Below are 23,727 nucleotides of genomic sequence, written 5' to 3'. Positions count from 1 at the left end.
GACCCCGTGGCGACAGCGGCGAGTTTAGTGAGGCCTGGCAGGGCTTAGAGGCCCGGCCGGCCCGTGGCCGCAGCCTCGGAGCCTGAGGCCGGGGCGTCGTAAGCAGGCGCTACCCGGCTGGGCCGCGAGCCGGCGAGGCCTTCCTGATGCCGGTTGGGGCTCTGCGGAGCAGAGCGCAGGATGCGCCCGGGGCCGCGGGCGTGGTAGAAGGCCAGCGGCCCGCTCCCCCGCGGGCGGTGGATGCGGCGGCGGCGGCAATGGACGCCCTAGAGGAAGAGAGCTTCCCGGTGCCCGTCTCTTCGCCTCTGATGCAGAATTTGATGCTGTGGTTGGATATTAAGAGGACATTATCATGGGTGGTGAGTTCCAGCTATTACAGAGGAATTGCATGGACAAGTACTACCAGGAGTTTGAAGACGCAGAAGAGAGTAAGCTCACCTACACACCTACTTTTAACGAATATGTTTCTTTGGTAGAAAAGTATATAGAAGAACAGCTGTTGGAGCGGATTCCTGGATTTAACATGGGGGCTTTCACTACAACTTTTACAGCACCATAAAGATGAAGTGGCCGGTGACATTTTCGACGTGCTTCTCACGTTTACAGATTTTCTAGCTTTTAAAGAAAGCTTTCTGGACTACCGAGCAGAAAGAGAAGGCTGGGGACTGGACTTAAGCAGCGGTTGAGTGGTGACTTCATTGTGCAAATCATCTTCTATGCCAACTTCCCAGAACAGTCTGCGACGCTAGGTCCCACCTGCAGGTAATGGGATCTTTCTAGACATCACCAGGCCAATAGACTGGGAGAGGCTTTGGCTAATGATGTCAGAAGAATATGTCTTGGAAAGACTGACTCTGTTCTACAACTCTTCACTAATGTTAAGTATTGATGGGTCAGAAGAAAATTACCTGACTTCCTGGACACGTTCTTGTCTTCGGTAACCCTCGTACTCCTCCCTGAGTAGACGCCTCTCGCAGGAGCTTCTGAGTCTGGCTCCTGCATCAAGCCCAAGACCAACATTCCACCTGGGGGGCACTTCCCCAGCATACATGTTGGTGTGCCCATGTTGGAAGAACCCTATCATCAACTCTCTTGGCCCAGCAGGCCTTGCATGTCCCATCAGGCTTTTTGTGCACTCACAGCTTTTTATATGGGTCAGAGTTTCAGTCCTGCAGCCTCAGTGGGGTTTTTGACTGGAAGTATTTATCTAGGGGTTAACTCAAGCTAGCTGCCCATCTCAAGATTTCTGAAAATCCTATCACATTTAGTCTTGGCTGTAGGAATCAACTTAGATTCCCTTTACCTAAAAGGTGCATGTGAAAATCAATTCCTAGTCTTACATGTACAGTCCTTGTATCACTGTCTTCTGCTGGTCCTGATGTAGTCCCATTGTTTCTATAACTCTCGTTTACGTGTTTTTTAAAAAATATTTTTATAGATGAATACTCAGGCTAACCTAGTGGATATAATCTTGGAACTTCCATGATTACCCACTTCAAGATCAAAATATTATATGCTGTGTGCTTTTTAGCTGTTAGTGCTACGAAAGCAAACATGCTTGCTACGTTGGTGTTCCTATTTTACTGGGCACCAATGAATGTATGCTGGAAGTAGTCTGAAAGGTTTCCTTTCTTAGAGCGTGTTAGTGTTTGTGTAGGTTTGCTTAAAACCCTTTCTGTGTAAAACAGCTCCTTAGGTTTTCTGTTGGGGTAGGGGCTCTGCACTTGCTTCTTACTGTCAAAATAATCCTACCAAGATAGTGTTGCACTGGTCTAGCTCAGTAGGAGGTAGCAAACAGCTTTACTGGTCATCTGTCTGCTTGGGGTTAGTACAATGTTTGATAGAACATGACTGACAAGAAAACATGGATGTCACATCTCTAGAAAGAAAAACTGTAGTAGTTCAATTCCCAATGTGTACCTTAGTTGTTATTTTGTTTTTATTTTTATTTTTCAAGTAAAAATAAGAATCTCTGCTGACTTTTCACTTGGCTGTTCTGGTTTTAAAGGATGAGCTGTATAGGCTGTGTGTTTTTCTGTACCGATGTGGCATTTATTAAATACTTTTTACCATGAGTAAAAATAAAATAAATAATAAAAAATTGAACACCTAAAACTAATACAATGATCTATGTCAGTTATATCTCAACTTAAAAAACTGTTAAATGAGAAAACTACCCCAAAATCCTGTATACAAATGCCTTAAAAGTATCAAGTATTTAAGAATAACTCTAATAATAAATTTGGTATAAGGACTCTGAGATTATTTATAAAACCTTATTAATAGACATTAAAGAAGACTTAAACAGAGAGATACCATGTCAATGGATTGTGAAATTCATTGATTTCATGTCAGTTCTCTTTAAATGCGTCTGGAGATCGAATGCAGTCACAGTAAAAATTCCAAAAAATTGTCTTGAAACCTCACGAGCTGGTTCTAACATTCATGTCGAACTACAAAAGGTCAAAACTAGCCAATATCATCTTGAAGAAGATGACCGAGGTGGGAAAAAGTGATCTTCCAGATATCAGAATTTATTATAACATTATAATAAATAAGTCAATGTGGTATTTGTATAGGGATAGATAAACCATTGGAAGAAATAGAGCCTAGACACCAATCCACACGTATTATTGTAAAAAAAAAAATGGATTTGAAACAAGATAATAAAGAAAGATACTCTGTTCTTAGCCTATGGAAATAAAAAGGGCCACGAAAATAATTTTCTTCATCGGATGAATTATTTAATTATCTTGTTTTGATCTGTGAGTTCAAGAAGGCTGCATTTTAGAGGTGGTGTTTGGTTTATGAAGGTTTAAACCTCCTGGGTTACTTGATTTAAAAGTTTCAGGAGAAATGGATGTTACAGAAACTCAGTCCTTAAAACGTGGTGTGTTTCTCTCTATTTTATAGATGAGGAAACTAACTTCTAAGAGGAGAGAAATAATTTATTGAAGTCATATTAGTAAACAAAACAACTGGAATTTGAACCCAGATCTCACCAATTCTGGGGCCTAAGCTCTAAGCTACTAGAAATCTGTAATGTTATCTCCCAGACCCTTTGCTGTCTCCCAGGAAATAGGAATGTTAAGTGAAGCATGATCATGTATTTCAGTTTTTATCCATTAATCATTCTTTGGGCCTGGTGGAGCCTAGCAATAGTGCTCACTACTTTCCTTCCCCTCTCCTTCCTTCTCCTCCCTGCTTTATTGACAACAGAACCCATTTGCTTTGACTCCGACTGAATAAGGTGTTTGTTTGTTATTTTAAAAATATGTCGGGATATATGTATAGCTGATTCACTTTGTTATACAGCAGAAACTAACACACCATTGTAAAGCAATTATACTCCAATAAAGGTGTTAAAAAAATATGTCAAGCATACAGAAAAGTGTAGAGAGTGTTATAATACAATAGGATGTCTATTACCCAGCTTTTAAAATGTTAACATTTTGATGTAATTGCTTCAAAATCTTTTGGGTGAAGATGGTCAAAAGGTACAGACCTCCAGCTGTAAAATAAAAAAGTCCTGGGGATGGAATGTACAGCATGGTGACTATAGTTAATAATACTTATATTGCATTATTGAAAGTTGCTGAGAGTAGATCTTAAAAGTTCTCATCACGGGAAAAATTTTGTAACCATGTATATGGTGATGCTTGTTAACGAGGCTTATTATGGTGATCATCTCACAATATATACAAATATCGAATCATTATGTTGTACACCCGAAACTAGTGCTATATCTCAATTATACCTCAATAAGAAAATATCTTAGGCTTTAATAAATAAAACAAAGAACCATTATAAAGTTGAGCCCCTTGTACTCCTTCCCAATTCTATTAACCTCCGTCATTACTCAGACCATAAATATTGTTATTTATCATCTCCCCGCATGTGTTTGTGGATATATACATATGTGGAGAAAATGTTTAAACAATATGTAGTGTATTTATGTAAGTTTTGTACATTTCTAAGAATGGTGCACTGCATGTATACTTTGCAAATTGCTTTAGTCATTAGCATACGTAAAGCTCAACTTTGTTCATTTTGACTGCTTTATAGCATACCCTTCTGGTTATTTTGCAATTTATCATTCTCCAGTTGACAGATATTTACGTTGCTTCTAATATTTTGATATTATAAAAGAGTGGCAATGAAAATTCTTGTATACGTCTCCTTATGCACATGTGTGAGTTTTTCTGGCGTTAGAATCTCTCAATCACGTGTATGAACATGTCCAATTTAAGTGGTTTTTGCCAAACTGTTTTGCAAAGCAGTTGCACTGAAATTTTATTCCCACCATAACTGTATGACAGTCTTCGCCAACTCTTGATATTTTCAGACTTGTTAAATTTTGCCCACCTGATGGAATGATTAATTGGGTCTGACGGCAGTTTGTATTTAACTTTCTCTGATTCCCCGGAAGGGTAATTATCTTTTCATGTGACGACTGGCCATTTAGTTTTCCTCTTCTATGAATTGCCTGTCCCCATCTTTGCCTATTTTGCTATTGGATTGTTTGGCTTTTCTATTTTGATTTGTAAACTAAGCCTTTTTTATGTGCATTGCCAGACTTTTTACTATTCTTCAGCTTTTCTTTTCACTGATTAGGAAGTGTTTTGCTGCACGGAAGTCTTGAATTTTGTCAATGTTTTGATCTTGTTTAGAAAAATCCCCCTATTCACAAATTATAAATATATTCTTTATTTGCTTTTTACATATGTCTTTGTATCACCTGAAATTGATTTCTGGGTATGATATGACATAGACAGTCAATTTGTTTTATTTTTTCATATAGATGAACAGTTACACTGTTTTCCCCATTGGTGGGTAAAGCCATGTCTCTTATATCGAGTTACCATGGAAATGTGTGTTTCTGGTTCTTTATTCTATTCCATTGGCTGTTCATGTTTTTCTGTGCCAATATCATGTCTTATTTTATCACTTTAAAATAACATATTCTTTTCCATAGGGCATCTAGTTCTTTGTTTTCCAAGTTATCTTGGATACTCTGGTTCTTCTGTACTTCTGTAGCAGTGTTTAGGGAGCCTGTCAAACTTCGTGAAAAACCCTTTTGGGATTTTCATTTTATTGCATTGAATTTATATATTAATTTTGGGAAAATTGACATCTTAACACCTTTTTCTTCCCATGAAATATTATCTCTTCAATTATTTAGGTTTTGCTGTAAGCTTTTGAATATTTAGACTTATTCCTAGATACATTAGACCTTTTGTTATTGTAAATGGGTTGTCCTTGAAATAATAATTAAAAATTTTTTTTCTGGTGTTTCTGTAGGAACACAGTTGATTCATGTGGCTTGATAGTTAATCCAGCAAATTTACTAAACTCTGTTAGTACAGTTTGTTTATATATTATCTTGCATTTTATATGTAACTGATTAATCATTTGTGAAAAAGAGTAAGTTTTTCTTTTCCAATTCTTTCCTTTTTTTTTTTTCTTATTGTTTTGGCTATAATCACCAATACATGCTAAAAGCAACTGGTGATTGAATCACCTTTGTTTTGTTTCTGCCTTAAAAGGGAATATTTCCATCAAATATGACAATTGCCATACATAAACCTTTTACCAAGTTAAGGAAGTTTCCTTCTAACCCTAGATTGCCAAATTATCATGAAAGGCTATTTAAATTTACCAAACGCGTGTTTCCATTTCTAGTGAGATGATCATTGGCCTTTCTTCTTTCCTTGAATTTGTTCGTGTGATGAATTCTGTTACCAGATTTTTAAATGTTAAATCATCTTTGCATTCTGGAATAAACTCTATTTAGTCACACCTCTCTCTCTTTCCCTATACAGATCTAGATGTAGATCTACAGATATAGAAACTATATTTTATTTAGGAACTCTTCATTTATGTTCTTAAATAATACTGGCCAGTAATTTATTTCACTCTTAATCTCCTTTTTGTTCTTGTACCATGGGTGTGCTGGCTTCATACAAATATAACCAAATAAACTGAGAATAGAAAATCAAAACAGTAGTATGAGGTAATTTTAGGTAGGTTTCAAAACAAATGGAAGTAAAATGCTGAACTACAGTAACATGGGAGCCAGAGGTGTTGGAGTGAAAGCTCATCGAGGGAAGAGGATTACCTTTAGACTTCAAGCCAAGTATGCATGTTAAAATATTAAAGATAAGCATGAAAGAGTAGAAATGGAAATGTAACTGGAACCAGTTGAAGTGGAGAAGGGAGAATGCAAAACCTCAGTCGGTTCAGCCATCTCTTTAGTCTGATATTCTTGGGTCCTATCCTACCGCGTACTGTTCTGCTGATTCTCACACGTGGTATCCTTCCTGTGTGTTTGTAGTCTTTGGGATGATGAATTCATCATCAGTGGGGCTGATTCGAGAGAATCCTGTGTGGCTGTATTGAGGTCTGGCCCTCTGGAGAGGTTTGATGCTTGCTAGTACCAGAACGTGGATGGGAGGGGGGGCGGAGATATCACAGGCTAAGGACTGTGGTTTGTGTTAATTTCTCCTCCTGTGGGTCCTCAGATTTGGCAAAGGTCTAACTTCATTCTCAGACTTGGCAGAAGGTCTAACTTCAAATCCCATCTTGATGGGGAAGGGAGGGGTTTTGATTTCTGAAGGGAGTCTTGTGATTTATTTATTTCCCAACCTGGAGCCTAAGCTAAGACAAACTTCCTTGTTTTCCCCAGTGCACCTGGGTAGATTATTTTTTCTGTTCCACTCTTTTACTGATAGGGAGATCTTCAAGACTCCTAGCTTAACTACTGGGTCTCAGTTCTAAGTCACTTCCTCAGTCAAGGCCAAGGGCTCATTTTCTTTTTCCCAGTTATATTTAATGCCCTGTCTCCATGATCCTGACAGTGTGCTACCAGGGCAGCCTATCACCTCAGTTTGCTGTTCCCTTTTAGCTCAGCAGTGTATCTAAAACACTATATTTTTTCTCCAGCATGTCTTAGTGTTTTTAGGCTTGTTTGTTTGTTTGTTTTCCATTTCTTCCTCTTGGGCCCAGACTCAAAATTCTCTCTGGAAATTCAAGTAATATGATGTCACTCACTCAGCCTGTTACAAGGGGCCATAACAGATACAAAGTATTTTTATTGATTTACACTTGTTTTCCATAGTTTTCTTTTTTACATGTGTGTACATCATATTCACGTACATTGTTACTGTATAAGAAGTAGCATTTTATGTACTTTTTCAGATAAAGTTTAAAAAAATCTAGTAGTTGCTCATTCTTCAGCTACTGTGAGGCTCACGTTCTAACTTTAGAACATTTTTAGTTTGCATCAGCATTGTTTTGTGTCCTATTTTCTGATTATAGTGGTAGATCATTCCTTTTTTTCTTTTTATTGTTTCTAATTTGAGACTCTAAAAAGTGTGAGAACTGTTTTTCTTGTTAATAGAGACTTAATTGCATTTAATTAAATTCTGTGCCATCTCTTTTCAGTCTTTTTTTGGTGGGGGGGGAAGAGGGAGGAAATGTGTGGAAGGTCTGATTATTTTAGATTTAAGAACTAGAATTGAAGAGCCCTTAGAGATATCTTATTTTACAAATGAGAAATTGACACTCAGAGCAGTTATGAGACCTACTGAAGCTGGTGAGCACCAGAATCAGGAAGAAGTCCTCACCCACTCCATTGTTGTACTTTAACAGAAGTGGGAAACCAAATAGACTTGATTTAGATCTTATTACTGGTCCTTTATTCAGTATAAATTAAAATCTCCCTTTGGGATGTCAGTAGAGTACATATTTACATTCTTATCTAAATGCTTACTAAATCATAAAGGTTTAGTTACCAGTTCGTGAGCTTGTGCTAAGTGCTCCCTTCTCCGCTTGGCTAATGAAGATGTAGCTGTCTTTCAGGAGATTAAATACCACACTGAGTGGACCGTGAGTGACCCCACACCAGGCGCCCAGGTGTTTCATGTTGGTACCCCTGGAAGGCATAGCGTAGTGTAGTGCCATGCCCCATACCTGGCATTCCAGAAGTGTTTGTGAATGTGCCAATGAAGAAATGAAGTGCATAGCGAAGATGAACACCCTCTGTGTCTCTTTAGAGTTCAGGCTTGGCAGAGTTGTTATGACTTTTGAGATCACATGATGGGTGAGGTAAATTTTTGAGATTTGGAACATCTGTTGTGTAGAGCAGCGAACGAGGCCTCCTCCCTCCACCCCATCATCCTGAGATGTAATTGGTGGATGTGTAAAGGGCGTGAGTATGGACTTCTCTTTTTAGCTTTGAGGACAGTTTATTTTTGGAATCATTCTATTTTGTTTACATCTTTGTTTCTTGGGCAGGGCGGAATTCTGTAACTTACTACAGAGAAATTTCTCATTATAGTCATCGGGATTTTGGAATAATGAACTTTAAAAAAGTATTTGAGTTTTGTCTGATTATATTCTTGCTTCCCCCTAAATCTATTGCAACAGATACTACTTTTCTAAAGAAGAAAAGAAAATCATTTATAGTCTTACCTATATAAATTTCACAGAATTGTCATTCTATACATCGTTTTTTTACTCTATTTTCTCCAGTAATATGAAAAGTAATCATCTTTTAGTATATTAACTACTCAATTTGGTGGCTTTTGAATCGATTATATTTAAACTTATTTTTGAAAATTATTGTTACAACTTAAATAGTATGTTTTGATTCGTACCTGAGTAATAAGAGAAAATGAACAGATATTTCCATACTTCTCTTCCCCTATTTTTAAGTTCTTATTGATACAGTGATTTTAGTTCCAGATTATTATTAATTTATTGTCTTTATAATAAGTACACCCTCAAGAGTTATTTTTGATATTTGTTTTATAACCATTTGGAGAGCAATTACTTAGACTCAATTTTGTTTTGTGTATTTTTGATGCTTACTGCCAGTCTTTCTATTCGATTGTGGTTTTTATTTTTACTTTTTTCATGGCTTACTTGCATTTGTATTTTCTTTAGGAAGGAAATGTAGATGATGATCTTTTGGAGCTCCCACATCTCTGGGACTGTTCTTTATTATCTGCTATGAGAACATCAGTATAGTTGGCTGTGGAATTTATGGATCTCAAACATTTTCTCCATATAATGGAGATTTTTTCCAAATTGAAGTATAATCGAAATAATGGAGATTTTGATTGGTTGTGTTCTATCTTTTGGAATTCTACAGTAGAAGCTTAGCAATACCATATTTTCTCTCTTTCTCTCAATATTTGATTTGTTTGCTTTTTGTTTATTTTTTTATATTTTTAGAATTTCGAATGTTAACCTTGAGATTCCAAAATCTAACCTAGCTATATCTGAATTTTAGTGATTTTTTTAAAAAATTTATTTATTTATTTATTTTTGGCTGTGTTGGGTCTTCGTTTCTGTGCGTGGGCTTTCTCTAGTTGTGGCGAGCGGGGGCCACTCTTCATCGCGGTGCGCAGGCCTCTCACTGTCGCGGCCTCTCCTGTTGCGGAGCACAAGCTCCAGACGTGCAGGCTCAGTAGTTGTGGCTCACGGGCCTAGTTGCTCTGCGGCATGTGGGATCTTCCCAGACCAGGGCTCGAACCTGTGTCCCCTGCATTGGCAGGCAGACTCTCAACCACTGCGCCACCAGGGAAGCCCAATTTTAGTGATTTTAATCGACTCTTTTGTAATTTATGTAAGCTTAAACCAGTAATCTGAGGTCTTTCTCCTTAAGCAATAACTTTTCTTATGCTTCAAGCTGTGTTACTTAAGCTTTGTCCTAGGCTTACTTGGAAAGCTAGTTATGTTTGGAATGTTTTTCCTATACGTGCCTTCTTTCCTTTTATTCTTATCTCTGACCATCTTCTCTGAGCACTGAGTAAACTTCCTAAGTTTGTTTTCTATTTGCCATTTCAGTTTTCTGGAATTTTTTTTTTTTTTTTTTTTTTTTTTTTTTGGCGGTACACAGGCCTCTCACTGTTGTGGCCTCTCCCGTTGCGGAGCACAGGCTCCGGACGCACAGGCTCAGCGGCCATGGCTCACGGGCCCAGCCACTCCGTGGCATGTGGGATCTTCCCAGACCGGGGCACGAACCCGTGTCCCCTGCATTGGCAGGCGGACTCTCAACCACTGCGCCACCAGGGAAGCCCAGTTTTATGGAATTTTTATACATCATTTCATTGCCTGAATTATTGTTTTTAATTGGAAAATAGTTTTTCATCTCTTTGGTGGGCTCAGTGATGAAGTTCTAATGATGTCCATTGCATATTTAATCCTGGAACCACTGAATAGGCTAATTTACATGGTAAAAGGGGCTTTTCAGGTGTGATGAAGTTCAGGATTTTGTGATGGGGAGATTATCCTAGGTTATCTGGGAAGGTAATCACAAGGGTCCCTAAATGTGGGAGATGGAGGAAGAAGGGTCAGTGTTAGAATGATGTCAGTGTGAGAAAGACTTGGCTGGCCATTGCTGGCTTTGAAGCTGGAATGGGGCCAGGAGATGAAGAATGTGGGCCGTCTCTGCAAGTGGGAAAAGACAGAAAAATGCTCTTCTAGAGCCTCTGGAAAGGAACACAGTCCTGCCAGCACCTTGATTTAGCCCAGTGAGCCCCACTTCGGACTTCTGACCTCCAGAACTGTAAGATAATAAATTTGTCTTTTTAAGCTACTAAATTTGTGGCAATCTGTTACAGTAGCAATGGGAAGCTAATATAATCTCTATGTAGTTTTTCTCTGAAAAAAAAAAATTTTTTTTTTTTGTCTTCGTAATGGCTGGCTGTATTTTCAGTGCTTGTACCCTAACAAAGCATTTTGAGGATCAAATCAGAAATATCCTAGTATTTAATCTTTTCCATTCCCCCCCCTTTTTCTTTTTTAATAAATCTGCTTCAAGGGGAGGTATTTTCTGTTATTCTTTAGGATGGCCATCTCCTCCTCTGAGATTGTTTTCTCCCCATTGTGTTGGCTAATTTTTTCTGTTTGCCATATCATTATAACCATGACTACCTGAATGTCTTATAGTCCAAGCACAGTTGAATTGCATTCTCTCAGAGCTTGATGTGGGTTTCTGCCTAAATCCATCAGGTCCTGAAAAAGGAAAGAAGCACTTTCACACTACCCTTGTGACTACCTTTGAAGGTGCTGCCAGGGCATCCTTCACTTATTCTCCAGATCTGCTGCTTTTTGCAGATGGTAGGAGAAAAGTTTTAATTCTTCTTTCAATTCAGTCCTGTTGTACTAAATCTAGCTGAAATTCCTGAAGTTTTTCTCAGGTATATTCTACCCTTACTATTTTTAATTCCTGGTATATTTTCTACTGCTTTAATATTTAGTTGGCAATTTGATTAAATATAGAGTTCTAACCCACAATATGCTTAGTAGAATTTTAAATCTGAAATAGACCTTATGTATAATTTAGTCCAATTTCCTCATTTAACAGATGGTAAAACTGAGAGGTTCAAAAAATCATGTAAGTTATGTCATTAAGTATGGTTTTTATGGTATCACTACTCAATTTTTGAGAGATAAGAGATGGAATAGAACCAGGTCACATGCCATTTGCTGAGTAAACATTGGATACCTTCAGAGAAAATTTTTCAGTTTTATTCATCTTAGCATATTGTGGCTTAAAAAGCCAATTTATACTTTATTTTGTCATTCTTAATTATATGGTTTTTCTATGTGGGAAAAGCAAAGAAGCTGTTCATATCACTGCTTGACTTTGTTGGCAGTTGGTGTTTAGAAGTTGGAATGCTGTGAAATACTACATGCTTCCTGTTTGATTAAGAAATTTCTTTGTCTGGAGAAAGTAAATGGTTACAGGAGCTAAAGGAAAGAACAGAATTTTCATTTATATAATATTTATGATTTTTTTAATATCCTTTGCAGAAAGAAAACTTGTGAAGTGTAAACGTTTTTTGAATTATCTTTAATTTATTAAAGCAATCAGTATATATTTAGAATCTAATCTAATAGTTGGATGCTATACAACAGTGAACAAGAAAGCTAGAATCTCTGCCGTCATAATGCTTACAGCCTAGTGTGGGGAGGTGTCAATAGATAGTGAAGCAATTATTATACAGTGTGGTAAGTGTTGTTATAGGAGTAATGCAGGGAACTGTGGTAGGAGGCACCTTGCCCAGACATGGGAAGATCTGGGGAGAATTACTGGAAATAATAATATTTCAACTGGTACATGAAGAATGAGTATAAGGTGAAAATGGGGGGAAGATTGTTCTAGGCCAGTGGTATTCAAAGTGTGGTCCTTAGCCCAGGAGCATCAGCGTCATGTGGGGCCCCACCTCAGATCTGCTAAATCAGACAGATGTGGTCATCAGGCTGTGTTTTACAAACCCTCTGGATGTTGATGCAGAAAACCTCTGTTCTCAGCAATGCTGAGAACCAGAGGTGAGAGAGAGCACAGTACATTAAATAGAGCTGAAGCAGAGAGTTTAAAGTCGTTAATAGCTTGAGTTGAGGCTGGAGAGGCCTGATAAGGAGGCCTGATAAGGTGGTTGAAGAGTATGGATTTTTAGCTTAAGTGCACTTGTTAGCCATTGAAGCGTTTTTAGTAGAGGAGCAGTTTGGGCAACTTTGTCTTTTAGAAAGATCACTAGAGAAGAGATTGGTGCTAGGTAGAAAGAACACCTAGGAAGCCAGTGTAGTAGTAATGCTGGTGGCCACGAGGATGGAATAGTAAACAGGTTGAACAGATACTTAGGAAGGAGAAGTTACAGGGTATGGTTATTGGTTAAATGATGAAGATGAGGGGAAAAGGAATTCCCACGTTTAGCATTCAGGCCACTAGAAAGATAGTGGTTCTCCAGCCTCTGAAATAGTGACCGCGGGAGGAACAAGTTGGGGAAGGTTATAAGTTTGAGCTTGGTTTTGAACACAGAGACAGAAGTAATTATGAGGTTGTCAGAGATAACAGTGGGCAGTTTGGTATTTGCTTAGAGTTAAGGGAAGAAATAAGGGTCAAATGTGTAGATATGGGAGTATTTGAGATATATAAGATAATTGAAATCTTGGAAGACATATTAGAAAACTCAATGAAAGTGTGTTGAATGAGAATATAGGGTAGAAACAGTAATGTTGCACAGGGGATGGGGAACCTCAGAAATGACTGAGAAGGACCAACCAGGGAGAGAGAGAGATCAAGAGCCAGGATAGTATGATGTCATGATAGCTAAAGAAAGAGAATTTTCTAAAAAAGAGGCTCCCAGTCATGTATCTGATGCTTTGAGGGGTTAGTAAGGTGAGAACTGAAAAATTTCCATTGGAACAGCCACCAGATTGGTGTGATTTGGGGAAGTTATGTGAAACTCAAGAATTGACTAGAGTGGATTTGATGGAGGGGAAGGGGGAGAAGCTGTACCATAGGTAATTGAGAAATTTGTGTGTGTCCAGTGAGACACTGGAGAGCAGTTGGCTATGAAGGGGAAAAAATCATCAGAGCTGGAAGCCAAACATGAAGTTATATGGGGATTTCTTTCTTTCTTTCTCCCTCCCTCTAACCTTCTCTCCCTCTCTCCCTCTCTCCCTCTCTCCCTCTCTCCCTCTCTCCCTCTCTCCCTCTCTCCCTCTCTCCCTCTCTCCCTCTCTCCCTCTCTCCCTCCCCCCTCTCCCTCCCCCTCCCTCCCTCCCTCCCTTCTTTCCTTCCTTCCTGTCTTTGGTAGAGATTAAACTTACTTCAATATGGATAGGAAGGATTCAAGAGAGAGGAGAAGGAGTGAGGAGGGACTTGAAGAAAGAAAGCATTTTATAGAACAAGGTTCTGGAAATAGTAAGAATGGATGGGATTCAGAACACTTGGATGGCAAAGGGTACACCTTTTCCATTGTAACAGAAGGGGAAGAAAAAATGGGTTTTTGAATAGGTAATTTTAAAGGAAAAAGAGTTTCAATCTGATGATTTCTAAGTTTCCTCTTTTGGCAACTGCTGCTGGAGAGAGGGAAGGTGAGACTCAAGAGAGAATAATAAATTTAGAGTATTTACTGTGAAGAAGATACAGAATAATAATTAGGGGGAAAATCAGATTTCTTGTGGCATTAAATTCTCAGTTGAGGGAAGACATCATGTGAATTTATAGCAGAATCAATCTGCCAGATATGTTGATTTTTCTCTAACATTTCTCAGAAGCCTTGGTGTAGGTGTGGAAGTGGGAACCAATTGCATTCATCCAAGACTGGTGTTATTCTAAGAAATTGTTACAGAAGTGCAGTGGAGCAAGTAGATTAAAAGATAAAGGTCTCTACTTCCTTATCTGAAACGATAACATTTAAGAAGGTCTGAAAACTGATAATCTTTTCTTAACACAGTGGCAAAAGTTGCTCTGAATGAATAGATATGAGGCTACTTATAACCTTTATTTATCAAACTTAGTGTATATATTCATATATTTTACTTTAGAGATTAACGTGTATCATTATGGAGTGCTGTCTCAGATTTTGGTGGGGCTGTTACATCAAACATAGATTATGTCCTCTATAACTGTTCTTAAAACTGGCAAATTTTTGAATTCTGAAGGACACCTGACCTCAAAGTCTTCAAGAAGAGACTGTGTTCTTGCGTTAGCAAAAAAAAAAAAAAAAAGAGGTTGAAACGATATCCTGTGGAACCTAAGCCAGATAGGGAAAAGGGGGAAGATAGGGAGGTAATCCATTGGGAAAAAGTAGGATGCTTAAGGAAATATATGGCTGCAAAGAACTGATGTAGGGGGATCAATTGAGAAATTTGGAAGAATGGGAAGGGAGTACTTAGAATGTATAAATTTGGAAGAATGGGAAGAGTAATTAGAATGGAAAGAGTATTAGAATGTATCAATCGATTATTTCCAAAGGGAGACAGTTCTGAGTGGTTACAGAGTCCAGGGTGTGACCTTGGAAGTGGGCAGCTGAGTTGTAATGGAATAGAAGGTCATGAAAGATGAGGTCAAGAAACTGAGAGGCTAGAAAATTAGATGAGATACCCAGAGTAATGGCAAGATTTGGAGTGGAATGGAACATCACAAATTCTCAGATCGCCAATGAGTGGGGCTCTGTGGAAGGTATATTAGATACCAAGATGTGTAAGACAGGGTCTTCACTCTTCCCCTGGACTAAGAAACAAGGTGATACATAATTATACAACATGCTAAGAGTGATTATTATAGAAGCATAATCTAAAAGCTATTTAGTCTAAATGAGGAAAGAGACCCTAGATGCCTGGACAGGTCAGGAGACTAACCATTCAAGAAGAGTTTCACACACTGTTTTGGAACTTTCTGTGTTTGGTAAACATTAAGGCACAACTCACGGATATTCGGTAGAATATTCGATCAAAAATAGTGGTTAAAACTGTCATATTTGCTAGGTAATTTACTAAATGCAGTGCAAGATATGAAGAAAAAGGTTGGATGTGAGCTATCTTCAAGAAATATTCTCTAATTTTAGAAGTCACAGACAAACCTAAGGCTTTAGGAAGGGTGATTTATTCTATTTGATGTGTAATTTTCTAGTTTCTCCGTGTTACTTTTTTTTTTTTTTTTTTTTTTGCGGTACATGGGCCTCTCACTGTGTGGTCTCTCCCGTTGCGGAGCACAGGCTCCGGACGCGCAGGCTCAGCGGCCATGGCTCACGGGTCCAGCCGCTCCGCGGCATGTGGGATCTTCCCGGACTGGGGCACGAACCCGCGTCCCCTGCATCAGCAGGCGGACTCTCAACCACTGCGCCACCAGGGAAGCCCTCCGTGTTACTTTTTCCTTTCTAATTTTGTTTTAATAGTTTTATTGACACCTATATCATTCTATTAGAAACTTCCTCAATCCTTTTGAATTCAAGTGAGAGTATAAGTAGTTAATAAGCAAATATATTCTGATTGATGGTGTTAAAAATAAGAAAACACATAATGAAACATTATCGCTCAACATTTTAGAAGGTGTACTTTTAGAGCAGTGTCAAAGTATGAACTGCTCTCTGACGGTTACATTAGTTACATATTTCTTATGTCCTCCAAGAAGAAAAACGTTCTCAAACGTCATAGATTATTTGATGAATGCTCTTCTGGGGTAAGGAGTTGTGGGGGAAGACAGTGCTGACCACAGGAATGTTGAACAGCAGACGCTGGCTTTGGGCATAGTAGCTTTGATGCATAGTGACCTCTTTGCAATGTTGGGACTGATGGTCCTTGTGGGGACTCGCGTTACAAGATATCTGACACAGATTGCACATACTATGTGAGAACAGAAATGCAGAATAATAGGGCAATAATACCCTATCTATAAACCATCTGTATTTACAGATTCCCTAAATAACGGGCCAAAATAGATTTCACTATGGTAAATATTCCAGTTGCAACGCTCTGCAAAATTCTCATCTGTCTCATGTATTTTAGGCATGATTTCTGGGTCGTGCGGCTTTTCTCGTAGACTTCAATGATGTGCAGCCACCAAGAACAGACCTTGTCATTTATTTAACTCCAACTGTCTTTAATCTCGAGAACAGTAAAACAGTAAGAAACCTTGGGGTTTCAACATAATCATAGAACAGGACCAGATTTTCAAATTCTTTGCTTTTGCTCTTTTTTGGCCACATTTACCGTAGAAGACTTGCGTTATCTACACATCTTTAAATTTGGGTCCATGGTTTTTCTCTTTTTTAACCTCTCTTCCTTTCCCTTTTAGTTCACAGCCATGAATGAACCACAGTGCTTCTACAATGAGTCCATTGCCTTCTTTTATAACCGGAGTGGAAAGTACCTTGCCACAGAATGGAACACAGTTAGCAAGCTGGTGATGGGACTTGGAATCACCGTCTGTATCTTCATCATGTTGGCCAACCTGCTGGTCATGGTGGCGATCTATGTCAACCGCCGCTTCCATTTTCCTATTTATTACTTAATGGCGAATCTGGCTGCTGCGGACTTCTTTGCTGGGTTGGCCTACTTCTACCTAATGTTCAACACAGGACCCAATACTCGGAGACTGACTGTTAGCACGTGGCTCCTGCGTCAGGGCCTCATTGACACCAGCCTGACAGCCTCTGTGGCCAACTTACTGGCCATTGCAATCGAGAGGCATATTACGGTTTTCCGCATGCAGCTCCACACGCGGATGAGCAACCGGCGGGTGGTGGTGGTGATTGTGGTCATCTGGACCATGGCCATTGTTATGGGGGCCATACCCAGTGTGGGCTGGAACTGCATCTGTGATATTGAAAACTGTTCCAACATGGCACCCCTCTACAGTGACTCGTACTTGGTCTTCTGGGCCATTTTCAACTTGGTGACCTTTGTCGTCATGGTGGTTCTCTATGCTCATATCTTTGGCTACGTTCGCCAGAGGACTATGAGGATGTCTCGGCACAGTTCTGGGCCGCGGCGCAATCGGGATACCATGATGAGTCTTCTGAAGACTGTGGTCATCGTGCTCGGTGAGTTGTGTCTTGACTGTAACTTACTTTACAGATTCTCAATGTCTTAATACAAACCAGGGTAGTTTATGATAGTGGTAAGCAACAATGTGAACATCAGTGGGTATATATGCAGGAATTACAAGGGGACAAGGCACCTTTATAGCAAATGTTTATAATGAAGTCGGCATCCCAGTCTTTCTATAATTACAGAACTGGTTTCAGGGAAATAATGTCTCAGTGATGTGTTATAAATCATGGTGATGTGGAAGATGTCATTGACGAGTTTGGCTATCAAGTATTGAAAGATATCAGCTTTTGAAAGGTTTTATTACAGCCCAAATTGTGGAACTTTTGCCTATAGTCTCTTTATTACAGATTCTCAGAAAGTGTTTTTACTGTCCCATGAATATGCTTTCACACATAGCTATTTTTATGAGTCTGTTTCCAAATAAGGAGTCTTTCACTTTCTGTCATTGTTACTGCACACACGTAGGTAAGTATATCAAGTTTTTGTATAGATTTATTGCACAAAATGGGTTGGAATTAATACCATCTCTGACAGTCACCTTTATGAAAACTTACTTTTTTTCCATTAATTTTCGGTTTTTAGTGGTGGAAGTTAATTCATATTTCAAGGTGAAAAGCAGGATTTTATTCTTTTATGTAATGTATACTCGAATAACTTTTGCCTTTAAATAGCTATTGTTTTTCCTGGGTGAAAAATTCATGGTTAATGATCACAAGGAATATATTTATTCATTTATGTATTCAGAAAATAGTTAAAGAGAACCTCATAAGTTCCAGGCCCTGTGCTGACTCCCGGAACTGTGTCCATGAAGACAGCATACACAGAACATTTCTTTTGAAGCTTAGAGGGCCTATTTTTAAAGTTCAACCAGTGAGAATTTTAAATAATTACCTTATTGAATTACATTTTCTCCATGGGCTATATTTGGGTTCATGTCAGATCACATTTAAAAAATATCTTTTAAGAAATCTTTAGTAGTTCATCTTTCTCCATTGAAATTCAGTGGAAAGTTCCTCTAATGCTCTTTGTTCCAGTTTGTAAAGCAGGGTTGAGTGGATGGAACCTGGGATGGTGTGGCTCCTCTGAAACTCTGGGAGCTACTTTAATTTTAGCCCCAGGAAAGAAAGCCCTAATTATGGCTCTAAGAATAAAGACCAGGCCTTGGGATTGCTGACACAACTAAAGCCCTGTCTGTAACTAACTGGCACGTGTAGGTAGTATCCCCACTGAGGCCCCCACCACCTCAGATGTGAAATTTTCTTATTCCATCCAACAAAGTTCAGTAGAAGTATAAAAATGATTTCCCTCTATGTTTAATTATCAACAAAAGCCTTGAACATACCTGTGCCACAAGTATACATTCTCCATGATAGGGATGAAGCGCATCTTTGTTTACCGTGGATGCTATTTTTTGTATTAAATAACATGAGAGATTTCACTTCTGTATTGACTCAAGTATTTGTTTGTTTACTGCTGATCTCAATGTTGGTTGAAACTTTTCATACGGGTGCACTTTTTCTAGTATCATCTCAAGTACTGCTTGTAGTTCATAGAACCACCAGTAGAAAATGACTACTGAACTTGGACTATGAACCTGCTAAGTTCTTGTTTGAATTTTGACCTTTGTACAATGCCTAGCATTTTCCGGTGTGTAGTATGCTTAACGATTCATATAAAATTAACTTTTGTGCCTCATTGGGTGGTTTTGCAGGTTAAATGAGAATTATTATTATTATTATTGTGTGTGTGTGTGCGGTACGCGGGCCTCTCACTGTTGTGACCTCTCCCGTTGCGGAGCACAGGCTCTGGACGCGCAGGCTCAGCGGCCATGGCTCACAGGCCCAGCCGCTCCGCGGCATGTGGGATCCTCCCGGACCGGGGCACGAACCCATGTCGCCTACATCGGCAGGCGGACTCTCAACCACTGAGCCACCAGGAAAGCCCGAGAATTATTTTGAGGGTTTATGGGGCCACAGTTTCAGTGCACGTTGGCCCTAAATGCCCCTTCTGCCCTACCACACCAACCCCAGACTTGAAAATAACAGAATATAACGCTGGTTTCTGAGGTTAAACTAGTGGGCTCCACAAAGATTGAATACATGTAGCTGCCTCTGGAATAAATGGCATTATCTCTATAGATGTGTGATGGAAGAAGTTCAGAACATGGAGAACTCCAATCAGGGTTCTAGGCAAAGAAATTTGGTGAGGCAAGATGTGTATGGGATTGTAGTATAGGAAGGAGAAATTAAATAAGTGGACTGTAGCCTTGCAGAGAAAAGCAGCAAGAATGGGAGAATGGGCAGGGCTCGGAATAGGTAATTCACCACCCTAAACAGCCAGGTGTTTGTCAAGTTGGTGCCTGTTACCATTCGTACAACGTACTCCCCTGCTTGAGTTCTATGTAGTCGTGCTTGCATGCGAAAGATGGGTTGGTCTTGTAGGAACAAGTTTATTGACCATCAGGCTTTTTTGTGATGCACGTTCGGTTTTTTAATATGTCTTCTCTGCCAGATTGTCAGCTTTGCGGCAGTGAGCAGGAAGTGTGATGATGTGTTGTCCAGTTTCTCCACATGACCTGTTGTGGGATGTGGCACAAAGTAGGTACTTGTAAAATAACTGTTGAATGAATGAATGTGGTGACAAAACCAGGTTTCTGAGCCTTCAGAACTGAGGACCAGAGAAAGCCATAGTGGATTCACTAAGTTGATGCCACTTGGTTCAGTCGTGTGGCAGAAACCAAAACTAGCTGCACCACTATTACGTTTTGTGCCTTCCAGTCAAATACAACAGCTTGGAAAGTGACCACAAGGGCTGCTCAAGAAATAATGTGTATTTTGTTCATTTATTCTGGGGATGATTACAGTTTGATTAAGTGTCAAACCTTCGGTTTCCATTTCACCATGTCAGAATGACCTCTGGGTTTTAGACCTATTCGGTTCAATAAACCAGTGTTTATTGGTTATTTATCCTTCAATAAAAGGATTTGTTAGTCCACAAGTTGAATTTCTAGGAGTCAACATAAAATAAAGGGGTCTTTGAGATTTATGATGGCAACACCAGCAGCAGTTTTGAAGCACAAGGTTGTGTATAAGCTGCTCCTGAGTGAGTACTGGATCTTAATAGTTTTATTTGTGAAACACGTATAGCATTAATCATGTGCCTAGCACTACTCTGCCTTAGAAATGAGTTTTTGTAAAGAGCATCCCTGTGGAGTCTAGGTTTGTGAGCTTCATTTTTCAGAGGTGAAAACTGAGGCACAGAGAGGTTAAGTAACTTTCCCAAGATCACACAGCTAGTTAAGTACAGGAGCTGGGATACGTTTCAGGCAGTCTGGTTCCAGAGCCCATGTGTTTTTCACCTCCATGCTCTCCTGCCTCTCTATAATACAAACAGCTACCAGCACATGCTGGATTGTTTTATAAAGTTTGAACAGCGCTATGCTATTAAATTGCAACATTGTGATCCCATTTGTTTCTCTTGATACTGCCTAGCTGCCTGTGCTTCATTTCCTGGGTAGAAGAAAGCTTTCAGGGAGCATTCCTTTCCTCCTTTTGCTTCTGATCATGATGGTTATGACTCTCATCTCATTGGCCCTTTTCCACTGTTTGGTGTTGGAGCACCAGTAACTGACTGTTTCTGATTGAAGGAGTGTTTAGTTCAAGGTGTAGTTAACTTGAGGGTTCATTGTCCCAGTGCGAAGTCATGTAATCCTTCCCCAGGCTTGAATTCTCCCCACTTGACATTTTACCAAGAATTCCTTTTGAGTCTGTTCCACGGTTGAATCAGAGTGGTAGTCAAGTTCTTCCTTATTTGACCACAGTCTATCTTGAGTTGTAAGTCCTTGCCTTTCTTGCTCTGTTCCTTCTGATGACCCTTCTGTTGGAGATAATTAGAGAAGAGGGAAACCAGGATTTGGAAAGAGAAAATAATGGTTATGGTGTAGAGGTTTTTGCATCTTAATTGTGGGAGAGAGTGAGGAAAATAAAGCAAAATAAATCCTGGTGGAGCCTATGTCTTTGGGGAAGAAGAGAGAGACACTTTTTCTAGTTGGATCTGTTCTGGCTGGAAATGATCACCACTGAAGCTAAATTACTGCTTTTTACCTACGTACCCTGTGCCAGGGTCAATACTCGGCATTACTCTTCATGCACTGTTTATAACCTTACACCAAGGAAAGTTGTGTTTCTCCCATTTTATACTGAGGGAACTGAGTTAAGATAGGGTAAGTAACTTGTTCAAGAGTGCTTATTTTGTAAGTAGCAGAACTGGAATCCAGCTGTAAGAATGTTGTGGACCATGACCTTCTATCATAGGACACTGGTCACGTGCCATATAAGAGACTGTTACTGGTATTAATAATAGTAGTTGGGGCCAGATGAGTTTAAGCCCATTGTTTTCTCATTACTCTGATGAAGGATAATTTGGCCAATATCCTGTAAGCAAATCTTTATGTACTTCTCTGTTCAGTTTAATTCAACAAACATATTGTTGAGTGCTAATTATGTGCTAAAGGATAAAAAGATGAATAAGGTAAATACCATTTATTTAAATTGAGGCAACATTGGTTTATAACATAAGTTTCGAGTGTACAACATTATATTTCTACAGCATCCTCATCACCAAAAATATAGTTTCCATCCATCACCATACTGTTGATCTCCTTTATCTGTTTCACCCTCCTCCCCACCCCCTCCCCTCTGGTAACCATTACTCTGTTCTCTGTATCTACATGTTTGTTTTTATTTGATTTATTCTTTTTTTTTAATTCCACAGTGAGAGAAATCATATATTTGTCTTTCTCTGGCTTATTTCACATAGCATAATACCCTCAAGGTCCATCCATGTTGTTGCAAATGACAAGATTTCATCTTTTTTATGGCTGAGTAGTATTCCAGTGTGTGTGTGTGTGTGTGTGTGTGTGTGTGTGTGTGTGTACACACATATATACTACAATCTTCTTTATCCATTCATCTGTTGATGGGCACTTAGATTGTTTCCATCTCTTGGCTATTGTAAATAATGCCGTGATGAACATGGGATGCATATATCTTTTCAAATTAGTGTTTTCGTATTCTTTGGATAAATAGCCAGGAGTGGGATAGCTGGATCATATGGTAGTTCTACTCTTAATGTTTGAGGACTCTCCATACTGTTTTTCATAGTGACTGTACCAATTTCCCACCAACAGTGTAGGAGGGTTGCCTTTTCTCCACATCCTCGCCAACACTTGTTACTTTTTGCCTTTTTTTTTTTTTGGCGGTACGCGGGCCTCTCACTGTTGTGGCCTCTCTCATTGCGGAGCACAGGCTCTGGACGCCCAGGCTCAGCGGCCATGGCTCACGGGCCCAGCCGCTCCGCGGCATGTGGGATCTTCCCGGACCGGGGCACGAACCCATGTCCCCTGCATCGGCAGGCGGACTCTCAACCACTGTGCCACCAAGGAAGCCCTATTTTTTGCCTTTCTGATAACAGTCCCTCTAACAGGCATGAGGTGATATCTCATTTTGGTTTTGATTTGCATTTCCTAATAATTGGTGATCTGAATATTTTTTCATGTACCCGTTGGCTATCTGTATGTCTTCTTTGGAAAATATGTATGTTCAGCTCCTCTGCCCATTTTTTAATCAGATTTTTGTTGTTGTTGTTGAGTTGTGTGAGTTTTTTATGTTTTGGGTATTCACTCCTTACCAGATATATCATTTGCAAGTATCTTCTCCCATTTAGTAGGTTATCTTTTTGTCTTGTTGATGGTTTCCTTTGCTGTGCAGAAGCTTCTTCGTTTGATGTAGTCCCATTTGTTTATTTTTGCTTTTTAAACTTCGTTCTTTGCTGAGCTTACAGCGTGTTAGAGGTGACTGAGAAGGAGTTGCAAAGCAGTCGGGTCCATGTGCTAGTTGATGTCTGGGCAGAGTGGAGGGAAGGGAGGCCTCACACAGGAGGAAATATTGAGTTGGGTCTTGATGCATGTGGAGGAGCTTGTCCTCCTGTAGGGTGGGGGTAGAGGAGAAGCTAAGCAACAGCTCACCTTTGGGGAACTGAAAGTAGTCAGGTGTGATTACCATGTGGTGGGTATGCTGGGTAGAGTTTTGGCTTAGAGCTTTTATAATGTATTAAGGAGTTTGAGTTTCTGCCTTTAGGTGATCAGAGATGCTAAAGGATTCCCTAAGATAAAGAACACCAGTTCCTTATAGGGATAACCATATAATTTATCATCCAAACTGAGACACTTCTGGTAGTGAAAACAGGCACTAACTGGGACAGTGGGACAACAGGCCTGAACCAAGACTAGTCTGGTCAACCCAGGATGTACAGTCATTCTCCTTCTAGGCTCTGCTTTCTGCTTATTTATATTCTTTCTACATTTTCTTTTGG

The 23,727-nt window shown here is 39.5% G+C and overlaps 1 protein-coding gene and 1 pseudogene across 1 annotated transcript in view; both read left to right on the top strand.

The window, feature by feature from the left end:
* Positions 1 to 23,727, top strand: part of LPAR1 (lysophosphatidic acid receptor 1) — a 157,915-nt gene that overhangs the window by 80,125 nt on the left and 54,063 nt on the right. The window contains exon 3 of the mRNA XM_089913578.1: positions 16,598 to 17,345. Coding sequence (XP_089769704.1) covers positions 16,598 to 17,345 — 748 coding nt within the window. The remainder of the gene's footprint in view (positions 1 to 16,597; positions 17,346 to 23,727) is intronic.
* Positions 258 to 13,580, top strand: LOC149749025 (ADP-ribosylation factor-like protein 2-binding protein pseudogene; annotated as a pseudogene).

This window comes from Delphinapterus leucas, chromosome 6 (assembly GCF_059928025.1).
Source record: "Delphinapterus leucas isolate spDelLeu-1000000601 "Yukka" chromosome 6, BTC_Dleu_Yukka2, whole genome shotgun sequence".
NCBI lineage: Eukaryota > Metazoa > Chordata > Mammalia > Artiodactyla > Monodontidae > Delphinapterus > Delphinapterus leucas.
This window is presented reverse-complemented; position numbering and strand designations above follow the sequence as displayed.